This window comes from Jaculus jaculus, chromosome 14 (genome assembly GCF_020740685.1).
Source record: "Jaculus jaculus isolate mJacJac1 chromosome 14, mJacJac1.mat.Y.cur, whole genome shotgun sequence".
In the NCBI taxonomy this organism is placed as follows: domain Eukaryota; kingdom Metazoa; phylum Chordata; class Mammalia; order Rodentia; family Dipodidae; genus Jaculus; species Jaculus jaculus.
The window spans coordinates 25,139,263-25,153,289 of record NC_059115.1 but is presented as its reverse complement, the minus strand read 5'-3'; the positions used below and the strand labels follow the sequence as shown (position 1 = coordinate 25,153,289).

The 14,027-nt window shown below is 46.3% G+C and overlaps 1 protein-coding gene across 4 annotated transcripts in view; it reads left to right on the top strand.

Moving 5' to 3' along the window:
• Positions 1-13,736, top strand: part of Slc2a9 (solute carrier family 2 member 9) — a 193,881-nt gene extending 180,145 nt beyond the window's left edge. For all 4 annotated transcript variants that reach the window (XM_045133943.1, XM_045133944.1, XM_045133941.1 and 1 more), the window contains 2 exons: positions 5,318-5,445; positions 12,087-13,736. In XM_045133943.1, coding sequence (XP_044989878.1) covers positions 5,318-5,445; positions 12,087-12,341 — 383 coding nt within the window. In that variant the 3' untranslated portion in view covers positions 12,342-13,736. The remainder of the gene's footprint in view (positions 1-5,317; positions 5,446-12,086) is intronic.
• The last annotated feature ends 291 nt before the right edge of the window (positions 13,737-14,027 follow it).

Genomic DNA, 14,027 nt, shown 5'->3' with positions numbered 1-14,027 from the left:
TCACTGCAGCCTCATCTTTTGGTTTCTTCTTTACAGACCTTTCTTCCAGAAAGGTCTGCCCAAGGGATCCTTTGAGGGCACAATTAAAGCATTCCACATACACACCGAAACATTTTAAACATGACCATGCTATAAGTGACTCAACTCGCCAGCCAGACAGTTGTGATTAATGTTTGTGTCTCTCTGTGTGTGGATGCATATTCATGTGCGTGAGTGAAGGCTCATGTGTCCCATGGTACACAGGTAGAGGTCAGAAGACAGATTTCAGGTGTTAGTCTTCACCTTCCATCTTTTGGAAGCAGGGTCTCCCGCTGGGTGTGACGGCACACACCTTTACTTTAGTCCCAGAAGGAGGCAGAAGTAAGAGGATCACCATGAGTTTGAAGGCAGCTTAGAACTACAGTGTGAGTTCCAGGCCAGCCTGAGCTAGAGTGAGTCAGACCCTACCTCAACAAAACAAACAAAAAAAATTTTAAGCTAGGTGTGGTGATACATACCTTTAGTCCCAACACTTAGGAGGCTTGAGGTAGCAGGATCTTCATGAGTTTGAGGCCAGTCTGGAACTAGAGTGTGAGTTCCAGGTCAGCCTGGGCTAGAGTGAGATTCTACTTCAGAAAAAAAAGAAGCAAGGTCTTTCATTCTTGCTGCTGACTAGCTGGTAAGCAAGCTAGGAAAACCTCTTGTGTTTACCTCGCATCTCACTGTCAGTGTGCTGGAAATACAGGGGCCTGCCCCAGCTTCCATATTTTACATAGGGTCTGGGGAACAGAACTCGGGTACTCAGGCTTGAGCAACAAGCACTTTATCCACTGAGTCATATCCCCCATGATGAAAGTCTTAGAATAATGTTAGCTAATGTTCAGTGAAGGCATTCTGTGTGATGGAGTCTCTCGGAGCTCTTTAAGGGAATAACTACATCTTACTCGTAGCCTGTCCTGCTAAGTGGGTATGTGATAGCCTCATCTTATCTAGGGTGGGAGGTTACAGAACTTGTATAATCAGGACAGTGTGAGAGATAAGATGTTCATTCAAATGGTCTGATCTCAAACACTAGGCAAGTACTTTTGGTAGCCCTTTGTGAATGTGAGGAGAGAGGAAAGAGAGAAGACTTACACTCTTTTTCGAATACTTGTCCACATTTAGATATATGATTTATAGGTAGATGATAGGTAGATGGTAGATAGAAAGATGACAGAGACAGATGATAGATAGATTGATCAATAGAATATAGGAGATGGGTGATGTGGTGGTTTGAATATGAAATATCTCCCATAACTTTGTGTGTTTTGAATAATTGGTGTCCAGCTGGTGGCAATTTGGGGGGTGGAGCCTTGCTGATGAGGCATGTCACTGGGGGTGGACATTGGGGTGCATCAGTCCATCTTACCAGTGCTAGCCAAATCACTCTTGCTGCTACTTTCTCACTGCTGTGACCACATGTGATGCTGAGCCGGGTGTGGTGGCGCACGCCTTTAATCCCAGCACTCGGGAGGCAGAGGTAGGAGGATCGCCATGAGTTCAAGGCCACCCTGAGACTACAGAGTTAATTCCAGGTCAGCCTGGACCAGAGTGAGACCCTACCTCGAAAAACCAAAAAAAAAAAAAAAAAAAACACATGTGATGCTGAGACTCTGCTCTGTGTGCTTTTCCTGCTATGATTAAACTTCCTCCAAAACTATAAGCTGAAATAAACCCTTTCCTCCCATCAGCTTCTTTTGGTTGTGTGTATAGTCCCAGCAATGAGAAGGAACCTCAGCGGGTGGGTGGATGGATGGATGGATTGATCGATCGATGGATCGATGGATCAATGGATCAATGAATGGATGGATCAATGGATCGATGGATGGACAGACAGCTGATAGATAGGTAATAGATAGACAAATAATAGATAGCACATTCCTGCAGCACCAGCACTCAGGAGACAGACATAAAAGGATCATGAGTTTTAGGCCAGCTTGGGATACATAGAGAGTGCTGAGCCAATCTGGGCTTCTTGTCTCAAAGATCAATTAATTTTATTTAAATTTAATGTAAACTAAATTTTAACCACATTACTTAAGACAACAGATAAATTGATAGATTGGGAAGTTATTTTTACTTTAATTAAAATATTTTCCCCATGAAGACATGCTGAGACAAAAGCCCTTTCAAGTACTTGAGCTATGAAGCTTCATGAGCTGCTGTGGTATTTTAGGTTTCTTGTCACTCCCCTCAAGCTGTGTTCACCCCGTGGAAAATGTACAGCATTGGGAAAAATATGGATTTATTTCTGTTTTTATCAAAACCTATCCTGAGACCCCAAAAACTCCACAAACTGACTTAGCCACATCGCCTTCTCCGCCTGTGTCCATGTGAGGAGCATGTAGTCAGGCCTCACACTGGGTGTCATTTCTCGAGCCAGTCCCAGTAGCGATGCAGCTTCATTAATAATGCATTCAGGCCTTTCGCCCCGGGAGCATAAAGAAGAGGAAGGGCTGGCCAAAATTCTGGAGTCTAGTGAAGAAAAGGAAGGGGTTGTTGTTGCAGTCAGGTTCACGTTGCTGGCAGAAAACACTCAACCAAGAGCAGCTGGTGGGACAAAGGGCTTATTTTGGTTTATAGACTCAAGAGAAAGCTCCATGATGACAGAGGGAATTGATGGCATGAGCAGAGGGTAGACATCACCCCCTGGCCAACATCAGGTGGAAAACAGCAACAGGAAATTACCAACTATTAGATTCATCAAAGGTCAAGGCCCTGACTGGTCAAGTTGCTGAAAGCCAAATCAAAGAGAGAAAACCGGTTTTGGGAATTGGCCTTACAGCTTTAAGTATTTATCATGAACACACAGGACTGCATAGAAGATAATGGCTGTAAGGGTGTTGGTAGGTTTTTGTGGAGCTCTTCATTTTATCTGCCTTTTTTCTCTGCTTCATTTCCCTGTTGTAGCTGAAGGTTTCTTGGGAGAGAGATAGCACTGATGTGTGGGTTTGGCTCACCCACAGAACAATGGATTGTGTCTTCTCTGCAGCACCTTGTGGTTCCTCAGAATCCAGGTTATAAGTGGGATTTGACAGAAAGATTGTGTTGACATAATTTATTTTACTTCTATGGTTAGAAAACATAACATTCACAATAATTCCCTATCCATTCACATACTTGAGCTGGGGCATATTTTCTTGGGTAGTGTGCTTGCCATACAAACATGAGGAAATGAGCTTGGGAGGGAAACACATAGAAGCCAAGCATGGACTTTAACCCTAGTGCTGGGAAACAGAGACAAGATCCCTGGGACATACTGAATCATTGAGCTCTAGAATTGGTGAGACAGTCTCAAAAAATAAGATGGAGAGCGGCTGAGGAAGACACCCAGCACTGCCCTCTGCCCTCTGCCCAGGCACACCTGGGCATTTGCACACATAAGAAGACTCATACAACTTCCATAAATGCCACACACACATCCACATGCAAAAACGCATTTACCGCCTGTGGCTTTGGTGTCTCGACCCCCTCCACACTGATCTTTGTGTCACACACGGAGGCTGAAGGCTTCTGAGAGATGGGACGTGTAGACTTGTGGACCCTTGCTGCACCTTCACCAAATCCCACAGGGAAGGAGGAAAGCACGAGACCTCCTAGGTCTCAGTTGTCACAACCAGTGAGAGGAAGGAACACCAGGCCATGTGACCTCTAGCCAGATAATCACACTTCAGACTTCCACGGTTCACTCGTTGTTTCCGGGCCTATGGCGAAGCAAAGTACCGCAGTGGAAGACTGAGGGGGCAGAGCTGCTCACTCCCAGGCAGCCAGGGAGCCGAGGAAAGAGTGCAACAGCAAGGTGTATCTGTTCGGGTTATGTCCCCCATGCCCTACTTCAACTCCCATGACCGCCCACATTCGTTCACAGTAAGAATCAATCAAGGATCCCATTTATTAGATCAGAGCCCTAGTGATCCAGTCATCTCTCATGATTGCATCCACCAACTGGGTTCCAAGCCTTCAACCCATGAGCCTTTGGGGTGATTTCATATCAAAACCATAACAGCATCCTAATTTGAGGAAACTATCTAAACAACCTTGGAGGAGAATATACCCCTATCCATGTGGAATGGGTTTGGGTTCAAGTCACCTTACAGAGTCACAAAGCAGAGAAAACAGAAGCCAGGCCCCCAGAAAAGACTGCTGGCAACCCAGCTGAATCTGCTACCCGCCTCAGCGTCTACTGCCCCTCAGGTTGGAGAAGATATTGAAGGGCAGTACTTGCTCTTCATACAGGGCTTGGGAGGGAAACAAGCAGGTGAAGAGAAGAAGAGACATTAAGATGGTGGCCTCCAATCTACCATGGATTAACTCATGCATGGAAATGGCATGGATTCAACAGAAATTGGAATTGGAATTTTTTTTTGAGGCAAGTCCAACAGACTAGCCTTTTTAATGAGAGAGGGAGAGAGAGAGAAAAAATTGGCAGGCCAGATCTTCCAGCCACTATAATCAAACTTTAGACACATGCACCATCTTGTGTGTTTGTGTGACTTTTCACATGTGTCACCTTGTGTTTCTGGTTTATGTGAGATCTGAGAAGTTAACATGAGTCCTTGGGCTCCTTAACCACTAAGCAATCTCCTCACTTTTTTATATTCTTTATTTGTGTGTTCATGTTTGTGTACGAGTGTGCATGTGTGTGCATATGCATGTGGAGGCCAAGGGATAACCTTAGGAGTTATGTTCAAAAACACTGCCCACTGTCTTACTTCAAGACAGAGTCACTTTGTAGCCTGGAGCTCACCAATTAGGCTATACTGGCCAGCCAGCAAGCTCAGGGATATGCTTTCTCCTGCTCTCCAGTGCTTGGAATACAAGTGTGCACAACCACACCTAGCTTTTTACATGAGTTCTGGGGGATTGAACTCAGGTCCTCACACCTGGGAGACAAGCATGTTACTGACTGACCTGCCTCTAGTCCCTAAAATTGGTATTTGATAATTTCTCAGGAACTATGATACTCTGAAACTGCTTTTTGGCGGGGCTGAGCAATGAGCTGAGCAGATTATAGGTACTGAATACCTTTTAACCTATGATGGATTTATCAGTCCATGGCCCCATTGTAAGTGGAGCTACATCTGTAGGTTGTTGATACCTATTGCCTTAGGCTTCTCATATATCCATGCTGCACTGAGTTCATACTGGAAGGCAGCCTGACCTCACATCTCCTTGGGGTGGGCTGGGTCAGGTAAATGTTTGTTCACTCTGGGGCCCAGGGACTGAGGGCTCCCCAAAGCAGTGTGGGTGGCATGACTTGCTCAGGGGGCTAATTCTTACTCTAACTCCCCACTTGCAGGTGGGATTCCATTCATCCTGACAGGAGAGTTTTTCCAGCAGGCACATCGGCCAGCAGCCTTCCTTATCGCGGGCACTGTCAACTGGCTCTCCAACTTCACTGTGGGGCTCCTCTTCCCCTTCCTTCAGGTATGACTGGCAGGGACCCTCTGGCCACCTCATTGCTGGAGACTTTGTGATTCATAGGGCAGGGCAATCTCTCTCCTCCTATCTCTCCTTCCTTCTCCTTTTCTCTCTGCCCTCATGCCATTGTCCCAAGAAATGAAGAATCTAGGCTTTTTAAATCCATTATTAATACATGTGCTTAGTTTTGGTTAATACTTTCCCTCCTCTCCCCATCTCTCTGTCCCCATTTCTGCTTTTACCTTTCTATCCCCACATTCTCTGTATGACTTCCATATCACTTCTCTCTTCCCCCTTCTCTGGGACCCCTATCTTATTTATTGGAGTCTATACACACACATATACAAAAATTATAAGCCAGGATACACATAGAGAGACACACATGACGTGTGTGTCTTTCTGTACCTCGGTTACCTAGTATGTTAATAATATTTCCAGTTCTACCCATTCCAAGCAAATTTCATAATTTAATTTTTATTTCCAACTGAATAGAATTTTATTGTCAATATGTGCCACATCTTCATTGTCCAGTCTGTTGAGGGGCATCTCAGCTCTTTCCACTTCTTGGCAGTTGTGAAGAGCACAGCCACAAGCACTGGTAAACACAATTCTCTGAAGTAGGTGGAGTGGGAAATGCTGTGACTAAAATTCCCCTTCTCCCTGCCATTGCTTCCTGGAGTTGGCCCTACATGCCTTGAGGAATGGGCTTCTCATTGTTGAGTGTGTGTAGGGAAACCTGGGCTGAGCCTCAAACCTACAACTTACAGGTCACTTTTGCAATGTGCTCACATGTGTTTGACAAATTTCATAGAATTCTTACACACTGCAAGCCTGTCACATTCAACATCCTCATTGCCATCATCATGAACACAGCCAGCAGTATCATTGTCCCCAAGGTGATAATTATTGGTAGGAAAATGCCACACATTTGGAAACTGAATGTTAAGTTCACTGGCCCACTCATTAATTCAGTGTGGATTTATTATACCCCTGCTGTGGGCCAGGCATTGTTGTGAGCAACAAGGATAGTTAGAAACTCAGCTGTTCCTGAGGCAGATGCTACTTAATATGAAGTGGGTCCCTAAAGGAAGTGACATTGGAGCAGAGATGTGAGTGAAGTAAGGAACAGCTCAGTCTAGGAATTACAAAGTCTAGGCTAGACAGCTAGCAAAACAGTTGTGCAAAGACAGGGACATATAACGAATGACATAGAGGCCAATCTTGCTAAAACAGGGTGAGGTAAGAAGAAATAATATATTTTCACACACACAAAGTCACCAATCAGTATCTCCCGCAGAGCCCCTTGCTGATAGCAAATACCTTTACTTTATAATGCTCAGGCTCAGCACATCATTTCTGTATGCAGCTTCCCTAGAGAAGAAACTCAGTACTGTACTATGTTCCAGTTGCTATCTTGAGCTCTGTGTATCTAAAGCTCAATTTCATGTTCAGTTCCACTAAATGCTCCTAGCTTAATCCATTTAGCTGTATTACTTGTCTAAAAGGGGCCACAGAGGAAAACATGACCACAAATTGAGTGTTGATTCTGGGCCAGGTCAAGTCATGACGTAGAAGTTCTTACGCCCGTGAACCGGCCAGGATGGGCTGGGTTTGCTTCAGGAAGGCACAGTCCCACATCAGTCCTCCTGAGCTGAGAGAGGTTTCTGTTGTTCTCAGTCATACAGCTCATGGGAACATGTTACAGCATGCACTGGAAGTTAAAATGCAGAGAGCCTCCGTGATCTATAGGCAGAGTTATGTGGAATGAGCAGTCACTGTGCACCCGTTCTTTTAGGGCACTTCACATAATATAAATCATTTAATCCTGCAAAAGGTTGAGGAGGTACATGCCATTATTGGGCATCTTTTGCAGATGGAGAGACTGATATACAGAAAGGTTAAGCCACTTCCTCAGAGTTTCCCAGCTAACACAGGTGCTAGAGATGGGGTCAAAACCTATTCAGGGCTGGGGAGGTAGTAGTCATAAAGTGCTCATGAGCATGAGGCTATTTATTATTTATTTATTTATTTATTTATTTATTTATTTATTTATTTATGGTGGGGGGAGATAGAGAATGGGTGTGCCAGGGTCTCCAGCCACTGCAAACGAATTCCAAACACATGCACCACCCTATGCATCTGGCTTATGTGGGTACTGCAGAATTGAACCTAGGTCCTTCGGCTTCACAGGCAAATGCCTTAGTGGCTAAGCCATCTCTCGAGCCCCCATGCAAAAAAAATCCAGGCATGGTAGGACATGCTTGTAACCGCAATTCTGAGAGGCAGGAACAAGTGGATCCCTGGGGCTCACAGGCCAGCTAGTCCAGCCTACTTGGTGAGCTCTAGGCCAGTGAGATATTCTGTCTCAAAAAAGATGGACAAGTGGGACAGTCAGCACTCAAGAGTCAGAGGTGGAAGAATTGGTGTGAGTTTGAGGCCAGCCTAGAGCTACAGAGTAAGTACCAGGTCACGCAGGGCTAAAGTGAAACCCTACCTCAAAAAAAACAAACTATACAGCATACCTTGAGGATGATACTCTAAGTGTCCTCGGACCTCAGAACGCATGCACAGCCACATATCTACCCAACTCCACAGTGTGCATTCCTCACCACTGCAGTACATAGTGCCCCAGAGAGCTCAAAATCTCTGTCAGGGGCATGTAGATAGTAGGTTGGAAGGGTTGAGGCACCTTGCCAATGATGTTGTCCAATACTCTGATTTTTATTCTTATACAATTCCTGGAGCTCAATACCCTGGGTAGAAAGATGACTGAAGCCACCCCTGACATTTGAGCATGCCACATGACTACAGGAAAACTCTGCTTGGACCCAGTATGCCTTGGGTCATAGCCAGGGTGATCTTTCAGGGGATCAGTGGCCTCCAGAAAGTTGGCAGAGAATGCCAAGCCAGTGTCTTCACATCCCCATGTTGCTCCTGAGTTTGGGCAGTGTTGGAGGTGGGGGGCACTTAGCAAACAAGGTTAGTGCTTGGAACTTCCAGCCAGAGGGCCTGGGCTTGAGTCTCAGCTCTGTTACCAGAAGGCAGTGTGCTCTTGTCTTTCAAGCATCTGGAACTGTGGTCCCTCCCTTGCTAGGCTAAGCCAGAAGAGTTCTGCACTGCAGCAGTAGTCACATTGCCTTCCTCTTCTACGCCCACCTCTTGGCTTCCCTGTTATGAGGACAAATAATTTGCCTATAGAGCCCACCCAGGTAGTCCAGGCCCATCTTTCCATAGCAATAACTTGTTCACATCTACAGCCCTTTGCCAGAAAAGGCAACATTCATTGAATATTAGGACCTGGATCCCTGAGGGTCACTATATAGCTGTCCACAAATGTGAGGGCAAGTTTTCTGATCAGGGCCTGAACATGTGATTGGAGGCCCCTCCTACCAGATGAGCACATGTGGGCCTGGAATTCCAAGGAGAAGTCATGTTGGCGACTTCTAAGTGCCTGGCTGACCATTACCCAACCAAGTTACAAGAGAGAATGGGCATGCCTAGTCAAGGAGCATGGACCGTCTACCCACATCCTAACCCAGGCATTCTGCAAATTGTCAGTGAATGTCCAGCTTCATGCAAAGCATTTGTATATCGTCAGGGAGTGTTGGACACAGTGTCTTGGGCCTCAACTGCTCTGCTAATGGCTTTCTCTTGATCTTGTAGACCAGAGCTTTCTGTCCTGAAGGTGCCTTGAATTCACCTGGGAAGCTTGAATCACAATGAGGGCCTGGGTCCTCCACTCCCATCACTGAAGCACTGAGTCAATGGGGAGGGGAAGAATTACGGGATTTAAATTTAAAAAAAAAAAAAAAAAGCAGTGCAAACAATCCCGGCATGTTACCAGGGCCGGGAACCCACAGACAACTGGGAAACTGAGAAAGGGGAAAGCAGTGAGAACACACAGACAGCAAATGCGTGTGTCAGGAAGAACTCTAGGCACTCAAAGCTTCCCTGGAGAGGGACATTGTGAGCAGGGTGGCTGAGGTGGACGTATCAAGAGCAGCCCCACAATAAGGCAGGGAGAGATGGTCAGGAGCAGGGAAGCACTTTGCAGGGAGGAATGAGGTGGGAGGCAGCATGTGGATGGACACTCATCCCTGGCTGCAGATAACACAGCTAGTGACACGCACCTTGCCATCAAGCAACAGGCACACCCTGGTCTTCCTCTTGTTTCTGCAAATGCATTCTACTGTTGACTCTCAACAGCCTTTTCTCCCAAGTGGAGTGCACCGAACAGGGCCTGGAGCCCAAGGAACTGGCCTGCGGAAGATGTCACAATTTCAGCAAGGCCATTTCCATCATCAGGGTAGTGAGAGTTTTATCTTCATGAGCAGCCCCATGGAGCAAAGCTTCCTTCCTGAAAAATCCTGATTCTCCTGCAAGTTACTTCTCAGTCCATTCTCAGTCCCAATTAGCAGAAGTGTGACCTCAGAAGTACTTGGGACACCATGGTGGATTTTGAACAGAATTGTTACAAGGTGTGTCCTTTGCCCCTCCTGAGGGTAATCTTAGGGCCCACGGAGATGAAGGGTAATCAGGTGATAAGCCACTGCAATTATCCAAGCCGGCTTGTATGGTAGCCAAAGGGATGCTCACGAGTGCTCAGGCGTGAGGTACATTTCAAGGCAGAGACAATTTGACTTCCTGCTGGACCAGATGTGAGTGGGAGAGAGGGTTAGGAGTATTTTCAACTGAAGGCTTATTGCTGGCTCTCAGCCTTCAGAGAGGTGAGGGAACAAGAGGCAGTCTGCAAGGCTCCAGCAGTCTCTCAGGCAGCTCAGATGTTCATTTAGCCTAGTTGGATGGTGCTGTGAAGTCAGACACATCTACATCATTGCAAAACAACATGCTCCACGACCAAGGAAACTGGTGCTCGGTGGGTTGACAGTGTGTCTTAAATGTGTACCTCACATGTTGGCACAGTGCATGAGTAACAGAGCCAGCACCTGAACCCAGCTTCATGGGCAGCAGAGGCTGTCTTTCCTCCACCCCTGACTCCAGGACTCTGTGGACATACAGGAAGGCCCCAGAGCAAAACAGGATTCACTGCATGCAACTCTTTGAATGAATGTTTCCTTTACTCCTTAATTTCCATTTAACCCTACATGCCCCACTTTTATTCACAGAAACTGGCATGCCAGCAGTCTGAGATTCTGGTGGATATTGGCTGAAATGTAGATATCAAGTTCTTAAACTTTGTGATGCTCCAGAAAATGGTTTGAAATCAGAGGATTGCATGGAATTGACTGAATTCTGACATTGCTCCTCATGAGCTGCCAGGAAGACCTGGTTCCATTGGTGCATGTGGTGGGGGGGCGGGGCACAGGTCCGGAAGTTATAACAGGAAGCCCTTATTTTGATTTTTAGACAGTCTCATGCACCCCAGCCTGGCCTCAAACTCCCTACCTGGCAAAGGACGACTGAACTTCTGATACTCCTACCTCCATTTCTGAATGCTGGGAATCAAACCCAGGGCCCAACTGGGCTATAGCTCTAGCCTACAGAAAGCCTCTTGTTGACCCAACGTTAACTGCTAGCCAGGCACCACACAAGGCACGGGAGCCAAGGAGAAGCTGAGTCCCCGTGAAAATCATGGTCTCCCCAAGACTTTAATCAGGACACATGAAACAGTTATTGCATCCAGCATCTCTCTTATTTTTTAGTCTTTCTTTATTTGTGAACATCTATATCCAAGTGTCAATTCGTAAGTTAGAGCTTTTACATATTGGAAAAAAATACACTCTGTGAATTCTTGACTCAGAGCAAGAATACTGTTTCTCCAGTTTTTTCCTCTGAGCTGAGACACTTCCTTTCCTTCTGCTGTCATGGTCATCTCACGAGTGCCGCTCATGTGGGATGCTGCTGGGTATCAGCCTCAGATGTTATTCAGTATGTATTCTAGTTTATATTCATTATGATCAACTTTTAAATACCTAATTTGAGGGGAAAATAAAGAGTGTTTTGTCAACCTGAGCAGGGTGGGTGGTGGCTTTCTTCATCCTTCACCTCAGAATACCTCAAGTGAACTATGGTGTCACTGCCTCCTGCAGCCAGCATCACCTGCAGGCTTTCCTGCAGGGACGGGGCAGGAGAGGACTCTTCTTTTTTTTTTTTTTTTTTAAACATCTTTTCCCTGTATGTGTATGTGGGGAGTACATGTGTGTCTTTTCCCTGTATGTGTATGTGGGGTGTTCATGTATGCAAGCATGTTCATGTGTGGGCAGGTGCATGTGGGGTGTATACATTTCTGCATACGTGTGGATGCCAAAGGTTAAAGTCAAGTATCTTCCTCACTTGCTCTTCACTGTATTTATTGAGCAAGGGACTTTCATGGAAGCCATGGCTCACTGATTCATCTAGTTTAGCTAGAGCCACCTTGTCCTGGGAATCCCCCTAACTTTGTTTCCCAAGCACTGATTATTGTAGGTATGCATTTGGCATGGGTGCCGGGGATCTGAACGCAGGTCTCCTGCCTGCGTATCAAGTACTTTGCCCTCTGAGCTATATCCCAAACACCTACAACAGACTCTTCTCACACACAAAGCAGGAATCATAACCCTAGACCAAACCACACGGCAGACTCTTGCAAGTAGCTTACAGCCAGTTTACTGATTGTCAGTTGGTGTTTTGTCTCTTCTTGTCCACAGAAAAGCCTGGACTCCTATTGCTTCCTTGTGTTTGCCACAATATGTATTGCAGGCACCATGTACTTCTATTTTATCCTGCCTGAGACCAAGAACAGAACCCACATGGAAATCAGCCAGGCATTTGCCAAGAGAAACAAGGCTCACCTCCCAGAGGAGAAGGCTGACTCAACTTCAGTGCAGGAGAAGGCGAATGGGCGGTCTGATCCAGATCCCTCCTGCACACTGGACGGCCACAGCCCAAACAGCATCGTCTAACTACCTAGCCTCCACGCTCAGAAGGTGACAACTGATTGAAGCCAGATGAGTCTTTTATAAGGGTGAAGCATTTCAGAATAAGCCTCTGTGAATCTGGCCTCACCACCACCTAATCCAAGTTGTACCTCCTGCACTTCTCTGAAACGCCAAAGATTGCCCAGTGATTGGGTAGACTCACGATTCCTCTAGACAGAACAAGAGCCTGCCTTCTTTGTGATGGAACCCACAGTTCTGAGATGAGTTTTGGAAACATGATCAGCACACTGCTTCAAAGGAAAACTGGTCTGATGGAGGACTCATGGGCTGGGAAAGACAGACAGGGTTCCATTTGCAGTATGCCACATGTAAGTAGCCCTGACCTGCTCTAGTCCTGAGCCTCAGTGACCTGGGCTTTGGTCTGAGCCCTCCCCAGTTCTGTGGGAAGACTGCTGTACCTCCTAACAAGTGCCCTCTACCAACCTCTGGTTCTAACCTGAGGGCCTCAGGCTTAGGAGCACCTCATAGTAACCCACCGTGCTGCAGGTTCTACCTTCCCCAGGCCATGTCCCCAGAAATCAAGGCTTCCAGGTCTGAGGCTGTTCAGACTGTTTACGGAGGGCTCAGGCAACTCCAGGAAGCAGATAAGCAAATGAACATTCTGGGCCCTGGGGCAGAGACTACAAGTTGAGCTCTGTTCAGTTAAAACACAGTACTGAGAATGACTGTGTGACTAAACCTAGGCCTGATAAGAAAGAACACTGTGATTGATTGATGATGTCTGCCACAGGTACAAGGATAACAGTGTCAGCCCATGTGCCCCATGGGTGCTAAGTCAAAAAGAGACTCAGGGAAGGAGATCATAAACCTCCTTGAGAGATGAGCACAATCACAGTGTTCAGGTGAAGTCTGGGTGCTCACCAGTTTTAACTGTTACTCAGTTTTAGAAGGATTTGGAAATAGACAGCTGAGCTGGAGCAACTTGTGGCCTGCCACTGCCATGCATGACTTGTGGTTTGGTTGATTCCCTAGTTGGGCCTCCAAAACAAAGTACAGATGACAAACCTATTAAGTAAGTGATAGCCACTTGATTTAAGAGCACTGTGTTTGAGTTTAGGATGTGAGAAAGTAGTGGGGACAAAGAAGGATGTCTCTGCACTAGGCAGCCCCTGCCCTGTCCAGCTTTGCCTGGCCATTCTGGATGAAGGCAGCCTTAGCCAAAACCCGGGTTCTGATTTTCTCTCCCTGCTGCAAACACCTTTGCACCTAGACCTCTCTTTAGGTGCTTGACAGCTCCTGCCATCCAGCTTCGATTTGACTGGATAATTTGAACAGCACTTGTCAATATGGAGAAAAAGTGGTATGTGGGTACCAAAAATGTCTAGCACAAAGAGAACCAAATAAAGTATAAAACAGAAATCTTAATGTTTTAGTGTTCTCATTCATTTGGAATCTTAAGCATTCCCTCAATAAATATTGAGTAGGAACCAACCATGCCTGGGTCAGCCCTAGCTGACTCTAGAGAGGTCACCAAGGAGGAAAACATGCTATCCTCACCTGATCATGCTCATGTCTGCCAGAAAAAGTAGAAAATCAAACCACTGATGGTAACGAAGGTGCCACCAGCACCAGGGAGGCAGGGATGTGGAATACACAGCAGGGCCAGTTGGAGTAGCAGGTAAGAAATGGGAAAGCCTTACTGACTAAATG